The sequence below is a fragment of the Sitophilus oryzae genome, unplaced genomic scaffold, assembly GCF_002938485.1.
Source record: "Sitophilus oryzae breed Bouriz unplaced genomic scaffold, Soryzae_2.0 scaffold_358_pilon_pilon, whole genome shotgun sequence".
In the NCBI taxonomy this organism is placed as follows: domain Eukaryota; kingdom Metazoa; phylum Arthropoda; class Insecta; order Coleoptera; family Curculionidae; genus Sitophilus; species Sitophilus oryzae.
Window position 1 is genome coordinate 1,650,119 of NW_022146927.1, and position 23,890 is coordinate 1,674,008.

The following is a 23,890-nucleotide window of genomic DNA, read 5'->3' on the forward strand; positions in this document are numbered from 1 at the left end:
TTCGAAATTCGGGCCATATAGTTCAGGAGTTCTGGCGCTGGAACATAAAAACAGCGGTTTTTATTGCCAAATTAAAAATATGAACAGCTCTGATAAACAGCAAGAGACGTTAACTCAAAATTTATTTTTAAATATCTAGAATTGTATTTTTAAAATCTGGTTTTATTTTTTCATACTATTGACTATCTCTTAGAATCTTTTTTCCGCAATGTTTTAACGTCAATTACTCTATTAAAGAAGCTTGAAGAAAAAGGAACAAAGATATTTTATTCTTATACATATATAATTTATTTTATAAGTTAAATAATGGCTTAAACACTAAACAAGCTCAGTTTTTGTTACATGTATTTTTTCTCTTTCCGAACCTTTTAAAAGTTGATTTTTCTCTTTTAATAACTCATTATGTTGTTTCTGCAATAATAATTCTTCTCTTCTCGTTTCTTTGTAGAAATTAAGCTTTTCTTTTAGTAAGTTCAGTTTTTCTCTCCTCAATTTTAAGACGTTTATGTAAAATTCCTTTTTGTCTCTCCTCATTTGTTCTAATACGTGATTAGTATCAGGATTTTTCTTTACAACCTTATTTTTGTTATTAACCGGTTTCAAATCTGGCATTTTCGATGGAGTAGGCATAAAAGGTATTGTTAGCAAACGTACCTGCTTAATTTCAGGGGTCGTCGTTGGGTTGGGTGTTTTTTTCGGACTAGAATTCATATTAATGTTTCTTTTCCTAACTATTTCTTCCATTTCCTTCTTATATTCGAAATATCTGTATCTCCTGCCGAACTTTCCATTAAGATACTTTTTATAGTTTCTTTCTACGACTCTCCACCGATTTTCGCAATGACATTCAGTGAAATTCACATCGAATTGAGTATTTATCTCCACTGCAATTTTTTCCCACATCTTTTTCATTGATTTTATTTGAAATGAACCGACTTGGTCTCTGTATTTTTTGTATAAATCGAGTAGGCCTAGTGTTAAAACGTGGTTCCACATTGGGGTTGCGGGACTGGATTGTTTTATTAAAGGGTCATAAAGTATAGGTTCACTAGTTTCTTCTATATCTAATAAATCATCACATATTGGATCATAATATATAGTTATATTATAAATAACTTTTGTTGTACCTACCTGTCATATTTGAAATAAAATTGATTACAAATATAAAACGCACCACTGTATATTTCCCTTAAAACAGGAAATCGTCAAAAAGTAAAAAAGTTAAAATAAATGGATATTGGCAAAAACAAAATGGTTGGCAAACTGTTCAAAATGGTTCAAAACAGCATATGCGCATTTGGAACGGTTTGAAAACTGTCAGCATATATTAATATGCCATATACATACAGATAACATAAAAGTACATAATTTTATTACCTTCTCAATTGAGCAGACAACACGGGGTTTCAAAATTAGAATAAAATAATTACTGTTTTTCAATATAATTTCCTTTATATTAAAAAAAATACTTAGACATTTTAAATTTTCAAACAAGTACACCACAGAAAACATAAAATATGCTTCTGCCATAGATAACATAGATATATTGACTAATACCATAGACTCCTAATGCTTATACTACTTTCTGCATATGCCAAGAAAAAAACGAAAAGAAGAAGACAATCAAGTTGTCAAATTTGACGCTTTCCCTTCGAATCAAAACAAAACGGGTTTATAGTTTATATTCCTGTTTTTAGGCAATTTAATGTAAATATTAAGCCAGTTTAAATGTATAATTGTACAAAATGAACGACCAGAAACCCCCTTCGCTCACCCAATACTTCGGAACAGAAGACAGCGTTGAAAACGATATCGAAAAAGATATGATCGAAGCTATGTCCAAGATAGAAAACATAAAATTGACCCCAGAAATAGAAACTAACGAAAAGGGGGAGCCGGAGGTATGCAGAATATTCGCCGAGACGCCCGTAGAGCCTAAAGATCCTACGGCTGCCTTTTTTGATTTGATTGGAAATGATCATATGAAAGCCAGTTCGGATAGTGCAGTTATTACGCAGTTGGGGCTCAGTAGTAAGAGCGAGGTAAGTTTTGAAACACTGAAAATGATGCCTAATGATTATTTTCCTAATTTACGTAATTTATACATGGTGTTTAGGTACATAAATTATATATTTGTACAATTAAAAGTCTCTATTTTACAATATAAAGTTAGCTAACATACATCAGATTAGATGTAGATAATCTTAACATGTTTTAAAAGTATAAAGTTAAGAAAATATGATTGTTAAGCTAAAATAACTTTCATGGGAAGTATTATATGGTCATTTTTGTATAATCACTTGTTTTTCCAAGAAAACTGAAAAAAATCAATACAAAGCACAGCGGTATAATGTGTTTATGAATATTTAAAACTAAAATAAGGGGTAATTCAGTTACTGCAAAGGTCATTAACCGTTAAAAATGAAAGGAAAAGTAGTGTTAAGTAAACATTTCCATTAACTGGACCTGTTTTGTAAGAGGTCAATGACTGCACCTATGCTAAATTCTTCAAACACTGTGCTCAAATAAACAAAAATACAAATAAAACACCTTTTTGTATCCACTAATTACCCTGTCACAATACAAAAGAGTTCAGATAATAAATTACCTTCATTTTCGTAATAATACAACTGAATCAATCAATAGCTTTCCTAAAATTGGACTTCCCCTATTGATTTTATAATTATTAGATTCTTTGTGCGTATCGAAATTGTATTATTGGTTTTATCAATTATTTATACGCCAAAGCAAGGGAGGACGCAGGTAGTTTTTTTCTAGTTAATTCTAGAATCAAATATCAGTGTGAAAGTTTGCTTGTGATATACTGTCTCGTATTTCTTGATTTGTTTTCATTTTTTAATGAATTTAAAATGAAAAAGTGTCTTTGTAGACATGCTAGGTGCAAAGTAGGTGTTAGTTGTTTAAGTAATTTGTTTTATGGACTTTTTTGTTGTTGTAGGAGTCTTATATACCCAGGGTTACATCCAGCGCTGAGACTGATAGAAGAAGGGATGCCTGGATTCCTATTGAAAGAACTCGACAAGCGCTTATAGCGAATGCTACTGCTCCTTCAGGAACTTATATTCCCGATCCGGACATGCTTACAACTCCAGGGGTAAGCATTGCTTTTAAAAAAATAAAATAAAAAAAGAAACATTTTAAATTATACATACATATATGTGGTGACTCAGGGCTGTAAATGCTTTTTCAATACATTTTTTCATAGACTTACAGGGTGGTTCAAATATATTTTTACACTAATGTAGTTTTTTAAATGGAATACGTATTTTTTTCTGATTCAGTGGATTTGCCATATAAATTCAATTGATTTCTGCAAAACGTAATCTGCAATAGCTTACCTTATATACAGGGTGATCCTGATTGAGTTTCTATTAGAATAATAATAAATAATCTTTATCTCAAATTAAAATTTATAAAAATTATTAAAAATACAAGAAATGGTCTTGAAATCAAAACTTTACTAGGTATTTACTATAGTTGGCCTGTACTTACTATGCTATAAACATCGTATCTTGAATCTTACAGGGTGTTCGAAATTTTACAACAAACTTTTTTCTAAAATATAATATTTTTTATCCGTTTTTTATGGAACACCCTGTATATTATTTTTTTTGTTAAATGGAGAATTAAAAAATGAACATTTTTTGTATTTAAAGCATTTTAAAATTTTGAACGGTTTCGCAGATATTCGCGGTTTTATATTACACATGGCTTTTTCAACCGTAATTTTTTATCAAAGCCACGTAATGATTTCTGTCTGGTATTTTACCATCTGCATCTAACAAAAAAATAATATATAGGGTGTTTCGTTTAAAAAAAAAACGAAGAAAAATTATTTTATGTTTTAGAAAGTTTGGCATAGAATTTTGAACACCCTGTGTGATTTAAGATTACGATATTTATAATAAAGTAAGTATAGGGTATAGGTACCTAGCATATTTTTTTATATTTTATATTTTTATTTTTTTTTCAAAAAGGCTGAAAATATTTATTTTTTTCATATACTTATTTACATATATCTCTGAAATTATAAAAACAAGTTTAATAATGTTATAGGACTATGTAAAGTGATTAAGAAGAAAGCCAAAAATGCAATAATATATAAAGGGTTCCATTTAATAAAAAAATATTCCCAATCCACTCACGCTTTTTTGAGCCATCCTGTGGAAGTTAAAATATTTTCCTACAATATATATAGTATGCAGTAAAGGCGGTATTTACAGATGCCTGTCGCACTGTTACAGAGTCCTGTATATGGAAAACACATGCAATCTAAAATTGATGTTACAGATATATCTATAATCATGTCTTTAAATATTTTAAAAAGAATTGATAGACAAAAAAATCGATTTATTTTAAATACAGAGTCTTTTATATTAAAACTCGTGTGAAATAAAGTATTATTATTATAAAAAAATAGGTCTTATTGGAAGAAGAGTTGGGTGACGCTATTGGCGAAGCTGTAGGCGTTTCTTTAGGCGAAGCTGAAGCTGCCCAGAGAAGAAGTCTGTGTGCCAGTGACGTCACGCAAGATGAAAGAGGGTTAAGGGAGTTAGTTCAAGCAGGTTCCTATAGGTTAGAATTAAAAAAAGTATATACAGGGTGGTCCGAACTGTATTCCGGAAACTTCGGCAGCATATTCTGCAGATAAATATAAGTAAAAAAAAATCGTATAAATGTATGTCCTAAAATGCTTAGTTTCGGAGATACAGGGTGTAAAATTTCATTTTTATTTAGATTTTTTTCAAATAATTTATGAAGTAACGTCAATATTTCGATGAAAATTGGTGTCTGGGAGTTTTTTGACATGAGAAATTTGATTTTGATGTCAATATGACTCCTACTTGTAGGGGGCCCCACCTACATATTTTTTACTGGTTTGAAGAGTAATAACTTTTCGTCCGCACCTGTATAAAACTACTGAGTAAAAAAATATACATTTACGACGTCTTTTACGTAAAAAAGATCTCTTGGTAAAAATCGCTACGACTAATGGTTCTCGAGATATTTGGAATCGAAATTATTAATACCTGTCGTCATTTACATAAATTAAACATATTGACTAAAAAGTTAGACTGACATCACAAATTTAAAATGTTTTTGTGCCAAAAGTTTAACAGATAGTGTTTTATCATCATCTTTTCGCAGAAAAATTTATGATTAACTTAAAAAATATATATATATTTCTCAAATTTGTTATTTCAGTCAAATAACTATCTACTCACGTGTTTATTTTTAGTCAATAATGACTATTTCCATTCTAAATATCTTGAGAACGGTTGATCGTAGCGATTTTTACCTAGAGACATTTTTTACATAAAAAGTCACGAAGATGTATATTTTTTCCCTCAGTAGTTTTATACAGGTACGGACGAAAAGTTATTACTCTTCAAAACAGTTAAAACACGTGTAGGTGGCGCCCCCTACAAATAGGAGTGATATTGACATCAAAATCAAATTTCTCATGTCAAAAAACTCCCAGACACCAATTTTCATCTATATAATGACGGTACTTTAGAAATTATTTGGAAAAAATCGAAATAAAAATGAAACTTCTACACCCTGTATCTCCGAAACTAAGCGTTTTAGAACATACATTTATACGAACTTTTTTACTTATTTTTATCTGTCGAAGTTTCCGGAATACAGTTCGGACCACCCTGTATATTGTATTTAAAGGATTAAAAAAAACTTGTTTTATAGGGCTGCCATCAATCTCACTGCCAGATTATTGCAAATTTACGGTCAAGGAAGGGGTAGAGTTGGTAGGTTTCTTTCTTTTTAAAGAACTGCCGTTTGATCGAATGAAAACGGTGTCACGTTAGCCGTAGTTATAATATAAAAAAAATGCGTGTCAAATACTCGTCAGCGAGTAATGGCAGTAGTAGTAGTAGTTATGTAAATAGCTTTAGTAAAGCTATTATTTCGACGCTTACCATAATGCCGTTTTTTTTTCATTACACGGTAGATATTTTTTTACGGTTTAATTTAAAGTAATAATTGATTGTAGGCCACATAACGAAGCATTCTCCCCATTCACTACAACTGTGGTTCACTAGAATAGCGATCTTAGTGAAAACGAAAGCTTATAACATTGCTCAAGCCGAGGCTGAACCTTTTGGTCAATTAGAAAAACCCGATGTTTTTTACCAGGTAATTTTTATTATACTCGTTTAATATACACAGTGGCTCTCTAAAGTAGGTATGTGCAAGCATGTAAATTGAAATTAAAAAAAATTATAAAAGCCATATTTTTCAAGACATTTTTAGAAACTTTCTGCCCTGCAATGTTGCCATCTCCTACGTTACCGATATTCTGCATATTATCTGTTTTTAAAATATACAGGGTGGCGCACCTCATTCGCCTCGGTTAATTATACGAAAACGGAAAGATGTAGAAACAAAATATTTTATGGGTATATGCGGGGAGGGAATGTGCACAATTTAAAACTATTTTGAAATGTACAGGGTGTTTCAGAACTAAGATCCATACCAAAGTTATATTTTTTTCTTATGGAACACCCGGTATTTTATTTCATTTAAGGGTTAAATATGTTTAAAATCTTTGGTTTTTGAGATATTTAAGAATATTTAAAAATGCTAGCTACATTAGAATAGACTATTAACACCCTGTACATTGCTTTTCTCAGAACTAATTCCTGTTCTGAATTTTAAGCCAGAGAAATAAAGTTTATTGAAAAATTTAATTCCTTCGTTTAATGTATACAGGGGTATCAAAAATTGCTGGTCTATTTTAAATATTTATTTTACATAAAAACTTCTTTATTTCAAATACAACACCCTGTATTTTTTCAAATAAATCGAAGCAGATTCAAATGTTCAAACTTTCAAACTATATATTAGGGTTTCCTATACCTATCTAGCTCAGATTTTAAATAAAAAGCGATTTTTCAATAAAATGGCAATCAAGATGGCTGGTGTCGCTATGGCAATTTTCTGGTTAAAGCTAGTAACTCTTTTCAAAATCGACATTAGTTTGTGGACATTATTATTTAGATTTGTAACAGTTTACTTAAATTTAGCTACAATAGTTTAATACTTATTAAACTGCATTATTCATTATTTTATCAAGAAAAATAAAGCAGTATCTGCTGGCGGAACGAATGGATATGTTACTAGTGATTTTATTTTGTGAGGAAAATTGTTTCTTCGCCTCAAGAGCCTATGCTCAAAGATATCCAAATAGGAATCTTCGTAATAAGCGTTCCTTGAAAAAATACTTTTCTATTTCGCACAGCTATGGCAGTGTGGTTTATAAAAAACCTATTAGGCAGAAACCTGTCGTTGGAAGTAAAAAAAATGAATTTGCCGTAATTGGCTCTTTTATAGAAAATCGATATATCTACGAATCATCATAAAATAAATGAGAGAACTACTTCTTCGTATTTCTTGAAAGAATAATAAATACATATTTAATAAAAATTATTTATTAAACTACTATAGGCAAATTAAATAAAAGTAAACTGCTATACAATTAAATCAAGTCCATAAACTAATTTCGATTTTGAAAATAGCTACTAACTGTCACTAGAAACTTGACATCAGCCATCTTGGTTCCCATTTTATTGAAAAATGGCTCTCTCAAAATCTTAGTTAGGTAGATATAGGAAACCCTTATATAATTTGAAAGAGCATTTAAATATGCTTCGATTTATTTAAAAAAATACAGGGTGTCGTACTTGAAATAACGAAGTTTTTATGTAAAATAAATATTTAAAATAGACCAGCAATTTTTGATACCCCTGTATACATTAAACAAAGCAATTAAATTTTTTAGTAAAGTTTATTTCTCTGGCTTACAAGTCAGCACAAGAATTAATTCTGAGAAAAGCAATGTACAGGGTGTTAATAATCTATTCTATTGTAGTATGCATTTTCAAATATCTTTAAATATCTGAAAAACCAAAGATTTTAAACATATTTAACCCTTATGATAAATACCTTTTTTTGGACCCAAGAATCCAAAAATGAAATAAAATACCGGGTGTTCCATAAGAAAAAATACAACTTTGGTATGGATCTTAGTTCTGAAACACCCTGTACATTTCAAAATAATTTTAAATTGTGCACATTGCCTTCCCACATATACTCATAAAATATTTCGTTTCTACATCTTTTCGTTTTCGTATAATCAACCGAGGCGAATGAGGTGCGTTACCCTGTATATTTATCCATATATCAGTGCAGTACAAAAGAGTGGATTGTTTTTTCTGTTATTTTTCATTTCACCAGGTATAACATGATATTGTATCTCTTTTAGTTTTATCCGGATATGTACGGTGGTAGATCTGGGTCTATGGCATCGTTTAGTTTTAGATTATTACTAGCGGAATTGCCCATGCATTGCGGGAAGCCTAAGGAATCGCTCACCAAGTTGTTCAGCATGCTTGCCACCATAAAAAAGATGCTGAGCAATTTAAGACAAGGTAAGTATTTTTTAGCCAACCATACCAACAGGTATGTAGGCTATTAAGATCGACAAAAAAACTTTTTTTAATTTCACTCAAAATGAGTTATGTATTTGGGTCATAAATGACGTAAATACAAAATATTTTCATGGTGTCTGTCTGTCCGTCTGTAACACGATAACTCAAAAACCGCTAAACCGATTTTAACCAAATTTGGCACAAAAATACTGTGGCACCCGAGAATCTGGCTATCAGTTTTTGGTGGGGGTGGGGGGTTGGTAAGGGGGTATGGGAGGGGGTTAAAAATTTAAAAAAATCCTGACTCCAAAATTACAGTAGCTAGCGAAACGCGGTTTTCAATTTAAGATTAGGAATAATATTTGCAACAAAATTTGTAATAACATCAAAATCAGTCAAAGTCGCAGTTTTTGAGATAAAAAAAAATTGGAAAAATTCCTTTACGTTGAAACTAAAAGAACTGCCTACCAACTTTTTATTAACATATTTTAGTATGGGCGGCTATACGTGCCTTCCGGCGCCAATTTTTTTAATTATAAACAAATTTACTTTTGCTTATACTTTTATGACAATTTTGCGAGACAAAGAGATTCCAAGTTGATAGATAGCTTTATCTAATCCAGTACTTTAAAAAATATTAATGTTACGTATAAAATTATTTAACAGGTCAAAACAATGCAAATAGTTATATTATTTGCTTTAGTTTTTTTAATTGGACCTATATTATTTATTTCCTTGAAATACATAAAAAAAGTCCTTCAAACCCTTGGAAGAATATAAATATTTAAATAATCTTTTTATATCGACTAAATAAATAAATAAATGTTTCCTAGGAAGAATTTTTAGGAACTATGAATAATTTATTTCTGAAACAGTCAAGGTTGTGATAAGACCTTGTGAGATTTATTTATATATATTTTCGGATAAATAATATTTTTATTTATTACCTTTAAGATATATCAGTTGAATAAAACCATTCCTTATAGAATTGACCACAAATTCAACGTTTGCCATCATCAAGACTGTTTTTCTTCGTACTCCACACTATTTTGTTGAAATTCGCGTAAATTATCACGAAACTTCAAAAAGAAAGTAAATTTAAATCGGTTCATTTGAACTACTAAGGATAAATTTGAACCTAAGCGTTTCCGCTTCAGTGCCCAATTACAAAAACAGCTACTTCATCATCTGTTTGAAGTATTCTCAGAATTGCTAGTTCGTAAAGTAAATATATAGAAGGTCTCAGTTGATCTCTGGTCTCAGTCATCTAAATTATGTCTATAAACATGTTACCACTTTGAATAATTATATATAATAAAAGAAATTTAGGCCTCGCTCAAATAATTTTTCTTATTGATGATTTTGTTGTAGGTTTGTGCGAAGATGGGAATCCTATGGAAATCGGAGAATCAGATAGAGCCGATTCTCTACGACTATGGAGCGGTAGAGAGGCTAGAGTGATGCACTCTATAATAAACTGCGCCATTTCTCTGAAAGATTACGAGTTGGCTATGGAATTATTGGGACAGCTTTGCGAAAGGTGAACCAAAAATCTAATAAATTAGTACAAAAATATAATAATTATTTTTCTGTATTTTTTTTTCATAGAGACGGGGCTCCTAAGCATTCCCTACTGTCCGCTTTAGGGAGGTTACATTTACAATTAGGAAATATTTCAGGTATGTATATTAAATGCGACATAATTGGGGTTTCAAAATGGTTCCTATGACGTCCTTTCTGTCTTTAATGTATAAACAGCGTTTTTTGTTTAATAAAAATGATTTTGTAGGTAGAATGAGTTGAAATAAAACGTTTTCTTTGCTATACAGGTGCTGAAGTTTGTTTTAATGAGGCAGCTCAATTGGCAGGCCCCACAGGAGTGAGGGAGTTGGTAGACAGAGGTCTTTTGGCCATTTCCCAGAACAATTTCGATGACGCTTACGTCTATTTCCAACAGGCCAGCAACATGGATCCGTCCAATATAATGGTAAGTCTTAACTGCTCCTACATTTCTATAAAAATTCTGGTGTAAATTACCTTCCTTGGTCTTTGAACTATAGACCATATAATAACTAGACACTTCATTTTTATAAAAAGCCTGTAACTAATATTAATAATGAATAATTTTTCTTAAGTCGCAACTATTAGAACGTTTTCTATAAAACTGCTACTGTAAACTTATCTCCCTAGGTCTAGAATCAACTAGACACTTTTTCCTGTCATTTTTTTAAATTTCATCTGTCAAAATCATCTCTTTTCTCGCTTGACAGACTTTTATACTCCACGATAACGTAACATATGTAATTTCCAGATTCTGAACAATATGGGTGTGTGCCTACTCTACGGGGGTCACCTCAAAGAGGCCATAGGAGTACTAGAATCGGCCATAGCCTCAAATCCTATTCACGCCCTTCATGAATCCTTAATTTTAAATTTGTGCTGTCTCTACGACATGGAATCGTCGAAGGGCATTATGAAGAAGTTTGCCTTGCTCAGACAGCTGTCGAAGTACAGCGCAGACGCACCAACAGCTATTTTAGAGAAACTATATGGATGATAGAGACGAATTTTTAGCTTTTTTCTTATTTAAAAATGACCGATAGTTTTCCAAATTTTCAGGCTTTCCGAATTTTGAACTTTCTAGGCACAGATTGAGGAATAACAGCTGACAAACCATAGAATAATAAAATTAAAGAGATATCAAGTCATTTATAATGGTTATGGCTTCCTACTCTAACTCATATACATATAAAAGAATATACTGCGTGTATCGCCTAAATTCTTGTCCCAATATTGAAGGATAGATATACGGTCTTGGACACATTATCTCTGTGGTCTGTATTTTAGTGCATGCGACAGAGATAAATATAAAAAACCCTTTGAATAAGAAGACTAAGGAAGGAGCATAATGCTATCCATGTATTCATGCATGGTGGGCGGAAAAAGGACTCTAGGGTGGGGATCCTTGACAGTTCTGTTTGACGATTCATTTGACACATTTGAATTTGATTTGAAATTTTGTGGATTTGTCAGTTTTTACGGAGCTTATTTTATGTTATTTATTATTTATTCTACTACTGATAGTTGTATAAAGGTAGTAAATCTAGATGGAAATTGTGGCAGAACTTAAATTAACAGTGACACTATCGCGATTTATCGAAAAAGACTCTAAAATAGTTGGTTGTGTAGCGTGCGGTAGATCTCTGCAAAAATCGAGTGAAATAATGGAACAACTTTTCGCTAGTAAGTGACTATATAATATACATACGTGTAGTAAACCGATCATTTATGAAATTCACTTAAATTGACTAATTACATATATTTTCTTGCATATTTGCTTTTATTTACTACTTGTCAAAGATTAGATGTCAAAGAATTTAGATACGTCAATTTGACTTACCTGCTTCAGTAGCGTATCGGAGGTTTGTGTTAATAAATAATTATTAAAACTTATCTATTTTTATTATAATAATATGTTTTTATAACAATTTTAATAACTACCAACATTTATTCACAACGAAAAATAAAAAAAAAATTATTGAGTCTACCCCACGTCTACCCTACATCATAGTTTTACATTTTTTAAATAAAATTAGAACGGCACTGATAGACCGGAATTTAAGTCGGCCATATTTGAGGCCCATCGCGGTGGACCTAAGATTTTTGATATGCTCCTTCCTTGGTCTTCTTATTCAAAGGGTTTATAATACAAACTATTATTATTTTGGTTAGTTCTATTGATACCTGCAGTTATTCTAGTAAAATCTGAATCACCCTGTATACTAAAGATAATCTATTACAGCTGTAGTAAAATGAGTAACTAATTGTGAAAAATAAAGTTCCAACCCTAAATGCCCAACGTTTTTTGTAAACGCCTACTGGACTGGAATATAAATGCATTTCCTCCATAAGTCTATTCTTGCGAGGTCAGAAGTTTTTTGCGCTTCCTCGATGCTGTGAGTATCTTTGATTGGGCAGTTCCAAATCCTGTTTGAAATTGACGTTTAGGACGTTGAAATAAAACCAGAGATATAGAGGGGAAAGTCGCTTCCATATCTCTTCCATACTTCAATACTGGAACATAAATCTTCTCATTGGTTATATGGGAAGGATGCAGTGTATTCTTTTATATGTATATGTCCTCTATGGTTAAAACTCATTTTATTCACAATTAAAACTATTAAATATTCTGTCAAATAGTGACAGATGTGGAGCAAGTCAAGACAATCATTTGACTATATTTTAGTAGTTAGATGTCATAGTCTGTCGAAATATAAAGAATTATTGTCGATTATAGTAATAAGTCCGCTATTATACAACACAAACTCTACTCTTCTATTCGCCTGTTAACACTGTGTTGGTAATAATTGTGATTCGACAACGAAATCAAGCTAAAAATACGTCAAAAATGATCGTATGGGGCAGCCTTTAGTTACTTTTTTAATGCTCTAAGATATAATGAAAACGACGTGATAAGAGGCGTAGAAATATCTGTATAGTTTGGACTTTCGCTGGTGTTCTTGACAGTTTTTTTACATAATTTCTAGGCCTAATGTGACGGCTTTTTTTAAGTATACTGTTACTGTCGGGTATTTTTATTTAAGAAAACAGCAAAAGAACGGGTTTAAATGTAAAAATTTCGGCACATTGTATTTTTTATCGCAATTATCGACAAAAACAATGTACAGGGTGGTTCAAAATTCCATTTTCTCGGTGTTTGAATCACCCTATATGTAGTATGATCAAAAAGAAAACTTTTTGATCATGTTGAACTTTTTTATTGTGGATTTGATCATTTTTGAGGCCTTTGAAGAAAATAATGTAACAATCACACATTCATGATGTGAATTAAAAAGTTTATAATTAATATTTTAAAATAATTGTGGAATGGATAATCTTGGAAGAGTTAATAATGAGTCAGTATAAATCAGATTCTACGAAAAAGTTTACTTTTAAAATAATTATTAGTTGTATTTATTGTTAATTATTTATTTTTTAATATAATGTATAGTCTACTTGACGTAAAAAAATGTGACTGCACTAGTCAATCTTGTTGTTCCGTATTTATTATTGCTAAATTCCATAAACTTTCTTCTCACATTTTACAAACTTTTAACTCTATTAGACTGATGTCTTCTATGTACCTACTCTGTATGATCCAAAAAAAAACTGCGTCAAAGACGGCTGGGGAAGGATAATCGGCGATAATTTTGTCGAGGTCAATCTCTAGACAAAAATTTACACTAATTATAGAGAGATTAAAAAGGATACAAGGTTTCCACATACAAATCTATTTCCAAAAAAAATATTTTTCTTAAATTTTAAGCTATACCATTGAAAAATCATTTTTACTCAATATAGTAATGAACTACAACCTTCTTTCTCAGTCCTTGACGCCGTTTTTCCGATCTTATGGTATATTGCTGTTTTAAAATATTTCTAACGCTTATATAAACTGTGTAATGCTCTTTGCTCTACTGTGGCAATAATAAATCTTATTTATTTATTTATTAAAAGTTGTTTTATTTATTTTCCTTAACTATACCTACTAAAATCGATCTTATGTTAGGGAGCTTCTATACTTTTTTCTCTGAGTCGTTAATAACATCGACATGAAGGACATTAAATAGAAAAAAAAACACTTCGATTGTTCCATCATATAGTTTATATTTTTTTATTTTGGTGACAATTATAATACAGCGTAGACAAGCCAAAAACTACGTTTGAAGAGTACAAAATCTATCAAATAAATAATACTCTACACGAAAATTCGTCAAGTTTATCCTGTTTTGGTTTATATTGCAATCGATCCACTTGGTATGAAGTTACTGAATATGCAACCAACAATACAGCAAGTCCTAACGTATGACACTTAAGGGTACATTCTGTCTATGTTGCATATCTTGTTACGTCATCCATAATAGGCTCAATTACTTCAATATACTCATAAGACCATATTCAGTACGTTACTAATTTAAAACAGTTTTGAATTGTAATAGGAAAAAGTATTTAACTTAAAAATTGCACAAAATAAATAACTTAGTCTTTTTCATAAAATATCTTTGTCGGGCAAGAATGAAAAATAAACATACAAGTAATACTCCTTTGAGGTTAGTAAAGACTTTGAGCATCTGCCAAAAGAGTGAGACGGCAACAACATGCAGAATGCTATAAACAAGGATGAATTTCGGCAGCATATTCTGCAGATAAAAATAAGAAAAAAGTTCGTGTAAATGTATGTCCTAAAATGCTTAGTTTCTCCCAGAATTCGAAAATCAATATATAGGGTGTTTCTATTACAAAAAACACAACTTTGATATGGCATTTTTTAGTAGAACTCTATATTTTTAAAAATTACTCTGAATTAACCTACATATGCTCAGAAAATTTTATTTCAATAAAATTTTCATTCCAAATGCCGAATTTAGTTCAGAAATTATAAGGAAAAAATTCAAATAAAATGAAACTTCTACACCCTGTATCTCCGAAACTAAGCATTTTAGGACATACATTTATACGAACTTTTTTACTTCTTTTTATCTGCAGAATATGCTGCCGAAGTTTCCGGAATACAGTTCGGACCACCAAGTGTACTAGCCTTTATAGGAGCATTACTCATATGACAATGAATCATTATATTTTTGTCCTAAAAATACAAACTTGTCAGTCAGTTATCAATAATAATTGTTTACGCCGTCCTTTATCCATACAAAAAATATATTTGGATAAATTTTAAACAGCACACCATTCCATCTTCCATCTAGCCTGGCCAACGTGGTCGTAAAGGGCCTGAGTCACTAAAATGACGTCACAAAAGTATATCTAATTATTACCTATGTACTATATTTACTTGATTACTAATATCTATCGGATTCTTTTTTCAATAAATACATGTAAAATAGACAAGTACGAAGCCTACTAATGTGACGTCACTGAGAATGACTTGTTAGGCCTGTACGTTCACGTAGGTCACGCTTCTAGTACATAGATTCTTTTTAAATAGTTTAATCTGTTTATTATAGTACTTGTTTATAAGTAAAAACGCCCGAGGAAGACTCCACAGGTCGCACAATTGTCCTAATAATATAATTTTATAAATCTAATTAAAAATATAATTAATCTCAATAAAAATAAGATCAAATGAAGTTGTTTTCGTCCAAACTAAGGAAATTTGTTGCTAATGCCTTGAAGCAATGAAAACAGAAGAAAAACATGGTCAAACTGAATTTAAATATATATTTTTTTTTTAAAAACCATTGATTTTACTTGTTTCAAACACATGTACAGCGTGAAGTGATAAAAAAAATGTCACACAAGTCATAGAAACAACGTTTAATCGAAGTTCTCTTGTGAATTTGTTAAATCTAAGTATCTAAAATAATTATTTTCCTGTTCAAAAACTATGTTTAAATTTTAGAATTTTGCCTCTTAAATGTCAAAAACTCGAGAAGTAAAGCTCAAACTAAAATGAAATTTCTAAGCCTACTATGACGTTTTTTTTTTCACTCTATCACGCCGTGCTTATTGGTTTACGTAAATGCACCTAACACATATACATATAAAAGAATATATTGCAAACATTGAAGGATAGATATTATATAATCGATACCAACTAAACTTTCAATTACGTCATAGATGGTGCGATTATTATCTATCTCTATCTTTTTAGAAGCTCTTTTAGTGCGAAGTGTACAAGATAGCTTAATAGTCGTAAAAAACTCATCGCAACTTTATAAAAATATTTTGAACTGGAAAGCGGTAGTAATGGCCCTTTATGTCCCTTAAGTGCTCTTAAGGAGGTGAGTTTTGTTGATGTAATTAATAACTGTTTATATATTTATAATTAATACATTTTTGTTTCCCAAAATATTTTTTTTAAAGAAAATATGCAAAACTCGACAACGCTGTGCCGGTCAAGCTTAATCACGTGACTAAAAGCTTACTTGGTATGATCTATAGTTTAGGTTTTATATATGAAAGGCGTGTACGTATATTCTTTTATATGTATGTATACGACCTAACATCACTTTAAAAATTACGAAATAAAATACTGCAATGCCTCTTTTCGTTAAATCTTAGATATAATTAAATATCTATACATCTATCCATATAATTTTTTATGTAGAATTCAAATAATCCACACTAAGCCTTTACTCAGAGTTGTTGCATTGTAGTTTTGGCATCCGATTTGAGGTTATGGTGCCTTCTTACCACAACTTACCCTGCACATAGATTCTTTAACGTGGTTATATAACAATGATAAAAGTGTGTGACTTGATTTATTTTAAATCTCTTTTAAATAAGTACCTTACTTAAAAAATAATTAAATTTGATTTCAGACACGGCTTATTCAGTATCCAGCCGCATCACTCGGTATATTTTCGAGAATTTGCGCATAACATTCTGCGCACATCTCCCTACACTGTCGAGTTACTATAGATTTTTGATATATTGTAAAATGAATCAGTAAAGTTTACAGGACAAAAAACTTATAATATTATGAACCCAGATTTCATTCCCATAAAAATATTTACTGTTCTTTTCCTAGTCTTATATAAATTAATTACCATTCAAATGTATGTTTGTTTTTGTGTATATAAGGAACTAAATTACCTTTAAGAATACAAAACTTAAAAAATATCTTTTTTCAAAGTAACCAAGCTGGAATGAATAAGCTGTGCCCAAGTGTTTTACAAGGAAAAAAGAGTTTAAAAACACCGATATATGTTTAAATTTATCGCTACTGCCATATATTAGTGGATAGAGTTGGCGTAGGCCCACCTGCAGGCGCCTGGGTAGCACCATTTAGTGACAAATTACCAAACTGTTGTTGCAACGCCATAGATTGATTATTGAAGAAAGCGTTGGGCATCTGCTGTAGGCCTAACTGATGTTGCTGTGAACTGACAAACTGTTGTTGTGGTTGTTGTTGTTGTTGTCCCAAGGACATTTGGGTGGTTCCCATGTTAAATGAGGATCCAAACTGGGGCTGACTCTGTCCATTTTGGAATGGAGTGGTACTTTGTGACGCAAACTGGTTTGGTAAAAATTGCGTATTTTGATTTGGTGGGTAAGTTGGCGCTTTATTCCAGTTCTGAAAGCCCGTCTGAGGTAAGTACTGGTTCTGTGACATTCCATTTTGAATGAAATTCTGCAATAAGGAAAATAGATGGCTCCAAAAATAGTTCGCAAATTCAGTTATAAAAAAAGGGGGCGCTCTAAACAATGCTATAAGTGTTAAGACCCTAAAGTACTACTACTTCTACTGGATCTGTGTCTATGAAAGGAATTTCAAGAATGCGGACACAATATTGGAGTATGATAAACAGCTATATATTTCATAGACCGCTACCTATACATACAGGTGTGGTAATGTCACATTTAGGCATATCAGTTACATGCATTGGAATGAAACGCCTATAAAAAGTCTAAGCTTAAACAGAGATGGACAACAACTTTCCCTTTTCCACTTCCACTACGACTCTTGAGTTAGATTAACTCCAATAAAAAATGTCTATACCTATGTGGCGGATTCATCTCTCCAAAATCTCTTCAAAAACCGTTGATTTTAACAGAACGTCAACGGTTTTTGTAGACGTATCTGTTTTAAAAAACTAAAGTGTTCTCGAATAGTTGAATTTAAATATTTTAAATAGTTTTTTTCTTTATTCTTTGTATTTTTTTTGCTTCCGACGACGGAAAGAGACTTTCCGAAACGTTAAGCATTTTTTTGTTCATTAGGCAAATTTGTGTATCATCTGTAAACCTAACTTCTGATTAGTAGTTTCCGTTTGGGATTAACGCAGAAGTGTTTACAAAAAAAACTATTTTATTTTGTAGATTTTCTTGCAGTGGCGAAATATCCATAGAGGATTTTTTGGAGAGAACTCCAATAAGACAACAAATTTTGCAAATGGCGCCGCCTCCCATCCACCTGCCCTTTATCTCCATTAATATTATCTCTTCCCGCGCTTCTCCGCGTCGCGCCAGCGCGTCTGTCCTTCGCAGAGTTGCCAGGTCTACCGATTTCGTCTGTAAGCTACCGATCTACCGATTTAAACAAAAACCTAACGACATGCGTCTTTAGCCTTTGCAGTAGAAGCACTTTTTTGGATTAAAAATTAAGCGACTATCGCGTCGTAAACCGTATAATTTAATCTAAATAAGTATTATTGTTTATTAAATTTTGTTTAGAAATTATAGTTCATCGTTCTGTCCGGTCGCAAAATTACAGAGACATTCCCAAAAATCCTTATTATCCCTGATTATGCGCTGCATTGCCGGCATTTCCGAAGATGATATCTTTAGAAAATATTTTGCCTGAAAATATTTGCACAGTGCAGTCGTTATCGGTAAAAATAGTTTATTATTTTTTTATTGATTTTCTTCTTAATTTTTAAATTTTTATAAAGATTATGTCTCATTTACGTGGAAAAACGTCGAAAAAAATAAAAATCATTTGGCATTTTTGAATTTTCGTATAGGCAAGCAATGTTATTTAAAATTTTGACTTTTATATCAAAATTCAATCTTTCTAAAACCTTAAGATAAAAAAAAATAACTTACCTGTTGATTGGGTTGCTGAGGGAAGCCTCCAAACGCCGGAAATCCTCCAGTACCACCCTGAAAAGGTACCTGATTTGTACCACCCTGAAAAGAACCTTGCATAGGGTTCTGGAACTGTCCAAAATTGTTCGGAATGGTTGGTCCGCTACCATACAACGCCAAAATACTGTCCTTATCTAACTTAACTTTCTCCTTCTCAGCGGGCAACGTCTGGTTAAAAAAGTTCTCCTCTTCGGTCTTTGCGCTGTCTTTTGGTTCCTCTTTTTTCGCTTGTTCGGTATTTGTGGCGGTTACAGTCGAGTTTGGCGTTTGTACCGGTGGTACCGCCGATATAAAGTTACTAAAGCTATCCTCGCCGTTTTGTAAACCAAGGAGATCGCTGTTAGTGGTGTGTTTCTGTTTCTCTTTAGTTTCCGGAGTGTTTGACGATGATCTTGACGGTTTAGGGCTAGGATTTGTTGGTTTTGGTAACTGAGGAACCTAGAAAATTTACATTAACAATATACAGGGTGTCCTAGAAATAAGTGCGAGTTTTTTAACTAAAGTAATCGCAAAACAATTTCCGATGCACGTGTTCAACTTTGAGTGACACAGATTGTGATGGATTCATAAGATGAATCTTAATGTAAAATTGGGAAACAATATATTTATTATATAATTTTTTAAAGATTTTTACGTTTTATTTTTAATTTAACTAATAATAATACTAACACTCACAGTAGCAATATTTAAATTTAATGCAGCAGGTACTCCTTACAAATCGAAATAAGTAGAAATAACTTTGAAAGTGGTATAAGGTGCTTATCAATCGTACAATCAAAAGTACAATTTTTAAAAAAGACTATGAAAATCGGCAATAAACGAGAATAACTCCCAAAGATTCAACAACTTGGATCCCAAAGGTTCACATTTTTAAATTTCTACTAAAAATACTTAATTTAATTTACTGTGTATTTTATAATCATTGTAAATTACTATTAAGTATAATGCAGCGTCTACTATATTTCATATATCTTTTTTACAGTTTAGTAAACTGAAAAAACGAAACTAAATAAAGTAAAATCTCCACTTCATTGGAGATTTTACTCAAAACAGTAGACCTCTAACAAAACTAAAAAAAAAAAATAGGCAAATGTAAGATAAGCCTGTAAAAATATTTTACTATTCAAATAAAAATACTGAAAAAAAAAGACATATCTATCACTGTCAAGAATTTTCTCATTGGACAGACTATAACAATTGATAAAAATTTAACTATTTCTTACACTTACTTCTACATTAGCCAGAGGTTTCTTCTCCAAAATAGTCTTCTTCTTCCTTTTCTGCTTCTCCATCTCCTCCTCGATCTCTTTCTCCCAGTTTACTTTTGGCAATGGCGGAGCTACCCATTCCCTAGCAATATATTTCTTGTGCTCATTACTTTGCTCTGATAAACGACTCCAAACTAGTATCATTTTGAGGCCTAGAAATAAGATAACCCTTGTAACCCTTTGAAAAAATCATTAAAATATAACGTACCTTCGAAAATTATCAGGTAAATTTGCTTCATACACAGCCCTCGCTCTGGAATTACCCATTTGTTGCAAGGAAACCACCTGTTCGGGTGTCCAAGAGTCCAGATTCACAGACTTCACTTTGGAGATGTGCACTCCCAAGTTTCTGTGAATACCCGCACATCTTATACAGAGAAAAACGCCGATATTCCATGAAGCCCATCGTGGCCCTTAAAAATAACGTTATATCTTTATGAGTATTAAATTTTATCACAAGCCATAAAAATTATTACACTACCATAATCTGTTTAGAATAAATCTTTTATAACTGAGTATTTAACATTAATCAATCAAGAATCATTTAACAAGATCAACAGAGAATGTTTATTTGTAATATTTGGCCTTCTCCATCTATAAATATATGAAAAAACTGTTTATATTTGATGTAATTGGTAAAGAATTGAAAGTTAATATAAGTTTATTAAATGTAGGCGTTTGGATGGTTGAATATATCTGTTTCATGTTAAGAGATAATACTTTTTTGAGTACCATGGAGTCAGCCTCATGTAAATCGAAAATAATGAGATAAAAATCATGCGGATTGACTTATACGATTAAAAATCGAAGAACAACCGATCAGATAAAGATTTTAATAAAAAAATATGACGTGGAGCGTGCGAAATCCTCCTCAAAAACACATCGATTCAAAAGTACAATACCTACCTTTGGAGTCGCAATCCACACAATACTTATTGTCTTCGTCGCGAAGCAAACCATTTAACACCGACTGGCACTTATCCTGGAGCTGCTTCACCTTATCCTTGTCCCCTTTGAGACTCATTTTCCCCGTAATTTATTTAAACAATGGGAGAAAAAACTATTTGTAAATGACAACAAAGGGTGGTTGCCATTTACAAACGTCAAACTGAGGCGATACGTCACGAATGACAGTGGTGGTGACAGGTCGATTTTTCTTCTTTTGGTCAAGGTCGATGCGGTTTGGTTTGCTGGGTGTTGTTGATTCCGTAAACGGATTATGAATTAAAATAGTGTCCGGATCTGTCAATGGAAGATATAGTACAATTTTTTAAAGTTCCTCAATATGGCCGACCTAGTTACGAAAATTGGTAATTTTTTTAATGAAGTTTTTTTTTTTTTTTAATAACTGTTTATATATTGACAATTAACATTTTTCAGGATTGTCAGGTTGATTGGGTTATTAGGTGATTTGCATAAAACATAGATTATTAGTATTTAATAAGAATAAGGTATTTTTTCATAAAATATCTTTGTCGGGCAAGAATGAAAAATAAACATACAAGTAATACTCCTTTGAGGTTAGTAAAGACTTTGAGCATCTGCCAAAAGAGTGAGACGGCAACAACATGCAGAATGCTATAAACAAGGATGAATTTCGGCAGCATATTCTGCAGATAAAAATAAGAAAAAAGTTCCTGTAAATGTATGTCCTAAAATGCTTAGTTTCGGAGATACAGAGGGTGTAGAAGTTTCATTTTTATTTCGATTTTTTTCCAAATAATTTCTGAAGTAACGTCAATATTTGGATGAAAATTAGGGGAAGTTTTTTGACATGAGCAATTTGATTTTGTTGTCAATATGACTCCTGCTTGCAGAAGGCGCCACCTACATATTTTTAACTGGTTTAAAGAGTAATAACTTTTAAAACATATGTAGGTGGCGCCCCCTACAAATGGGACTCATATTGACATCAAAATCAAATTTGTCATGTCAAAAAACTCCCAGACACAGATTTTCATCCTAATATTGACGTTACTTCAGAAATTATTTGGAAAAAAATGAAATAAAAATGAAACTTCTACACCCTGTATCTCGGAAACTAAGCATTTTAGGACATACATTTATACAAACCTTTTTACTTATTTTCCTTTGCAGAATATGCTGCCGAAGTTTCCGGAATAAAGTTCGGACCACCAAGTGTACTAGCCTTTATAGGAGCATTACTCATATGACAATGAATCATTATATTTTTGTCCTAAAAATACAAACTTGTCAGTCAGTTATCAATAATAATTGTTTACGCCGTCCTTTATCCATAGAAAAAATATATTTGGATAATTTTAAACAGCACACCATTCCATCTTCCATCTAGCCTGGCCAACGTGGTCGTAAAGAGCCTGAGTCACTAAAATGACGTCACAAAAGTACATCTAATTATTACCTATGTACTATATTTACTTGATTACTAATATCTATCGGATTTTTCTCAATAAATACATGTAAAATAGACAAGTACGAAGCCTACTAATGTGACGTCACTGAGACTGACTTGTTAGGCCTGTACGTTCACGTAGGTCACGCTTCTAGTACATAGATTCTTTTTAAATAGTTTAATCTGTTTATTATAGTACTTGTTTATAAGTAAAAACGCCCGAGGAAGACTCCGCAGGTCGCACAATTGTCCTAATAATATAATTTTATAAATCTAATTAAAAATATAATTAATCTCAATAAAAATAAGATCAAATGAAGTTGTTTTCGTCCAAACTAAGGAAATTTGTTGCTAATGCCTTGAAGCAATGAAAACAGAAGAAAAACATGGTCAAACTGAATTTAAATATATATAATTTTTTTTAAAAACCATTGATTTTACTTGTTTCAAACACATGTACAGCGTGAATTGATAAAAAAAATGTCACAGAAGTCATAGAAACAACGTTTAATCGAAGTTCTTGTGAATTTCTTAAATCTTCAATCTATAGTATCTAAAATAATTATTTTACTGTTTAAAAACTATATTTAAATTTTAGAATGTTGCCTCTTAAATGTCAAAAACTCGAGCAGTAAAGCTCAAACTAAAATGAAATTTCTAAGCCTACTATGACGTTTTTTTTTCACTCTATCACGCCGTGCTTATCGGTTTACGTAAATGCACCTAACACATATACATATAAAAGAATATATTGCAAACATTGAAGGATAGATATTATATAATCGATACCAACTAAACTTTCAATTACGTCATCGATGGTGCGATTATTATCTATCTCTATCTTTTTAGAACCTCTTTTAGTGCGAAGTGTACAAGATAATTAATAGTCGTAAAAAACTCATCGCAACTTTATAAAAATATTTTGAATTGGAAAGCGGTATTAATGGCCCTTTATGTCCCTTAAGTGCTCTTAAGGAGGTGAGCTTTGTTGATGTAGTTAATAACTGTTTATATATTTATAATTAATACATTTTTGTTTCCTAAAATATTTTTTTTAAAGAAAATATGCAAAACTCGACAACGCTGTGCCGGTCAAGCTTAATCACGTGACTAAAAGCTTACTTGGTATGATCTATAGTTTAGGTTTTATATATGAAAGGCATGTACGTATA

The 23,890-nt window shown here is 31.5% G+C and overlaps 3 protein-coding genes and 1 long non-coding RNA gene across 4 annotated transcripts; 2 read left to right on the top strand and 2 right to left on the bottom strand.

Annotated features, from left to right (window-relative positions):
• Window positions 1-277: 277 nt before the first annotated feature.
• Window positions 278-1,293, bottom strand: LOC115884840. The gene is made up of 2 exons (XM_030903543.1): window positions 1,132-1,293; window positions 278-1,064 (listed from the first exon to the last, which is right to left on the bottom strand). Exons 1-2 carry the CDS (start codon window positions 1,136-1,138, stop codon window positions 319-321), a joined length of 753 nt encoding a protein of 250 aa, XP_030759403.1. The 5' UTR covers window positions 1,139-1,293; the 3' UTR covers window positions 278-318.
• Window positions 1,294-1,641: 348 nt separating this feature from the next.
• LOC115884923 (trafficking protein particle complex subunit 12) lies at window positions 1,642-11,414 on the top strand. Its single transcript, XM_030903648.1, has 10 exons — window positions 1,642-2,042; window positions 2,960-3,115; window positions 4,442-4,596; window positions 5,725-5,786; window positions 6,032-6,174; window positions 8,303-8,468; window positions 9,840-10,008; window positions 10,077-10,147; window positions 10,298-10,455; window positions 10,780-11,414. Exons 1-10 carry the CDS (start codon window positions 1,746-1,748, stop codon window positions 11,023-11,025), a joined length of 1,623 nt encoding a protein of 540 aa, XP_030759508.1. The 5' UTR covers window positions 1,642-1,745; the 3' UTR covers window positions 11,026-11,414.
• A 295-nt stretch (window positions 11,415-11,709) lies between these two features.
• On the top strand, window positions 11,710-13,076 carry LOC115884931. Its single transcript, XR_004050643.1, has 2 exons — window positions 11,710-11,821; window positions 12,395-13,076. It is a non-coding gene; the product is annotated as an uncharacterized LOC115884931 (long non-coding RNA).
• Window positions 13,077-16,530: 3,454 nt separating this feature from the next.
• On the bottom strand, window positions 16,531-21,458 carry LOC115884838 (stromal membrane-associated protein 1-like). Its single transcript, XM_030903540.1, is given in 6 exon segments — window positions 16,531-17,619; window positions 19,035-19,514; window positions 20,306-20,452; window positions 20,454-20,496; window positions 20,553-20,757; window positions 21,251-21,458. Coding segments are annotated over 6 exon segments (1,404 nt in total). The 5' UTR covers window positions 21,369-21,458; the 3' UTR covers window positions 16,531-17,208.
• Between the last annotated feature and the right edge of the window lie 2,432 nt (window positions 21,459-23,890).

Bases quoted from the DNA above. Each gene is read 5' to 3' on its own strand.
- LOC115884923 (XM_030903648.1), top strand. From the start codon at position 1,746: ATGAACGACCAGAAACCCCCTTCGCTCACCCAATACTTCGGAACAGAA. The intron at 3,116-4,441 runs GTAAGCATTGCT...ATAAAAAAATAG, and splicing joins ACATGCTTACAACTCCAGGG to GTCTTATTGGAAGAAGAGTT. The intron at 6,175-8,302 runs GTAATTTTTATT...TATCTCTTTTAG, and splicing joins AACCCGATGTTTTTTACCAG to TTTTATCCGGATATGTACGG.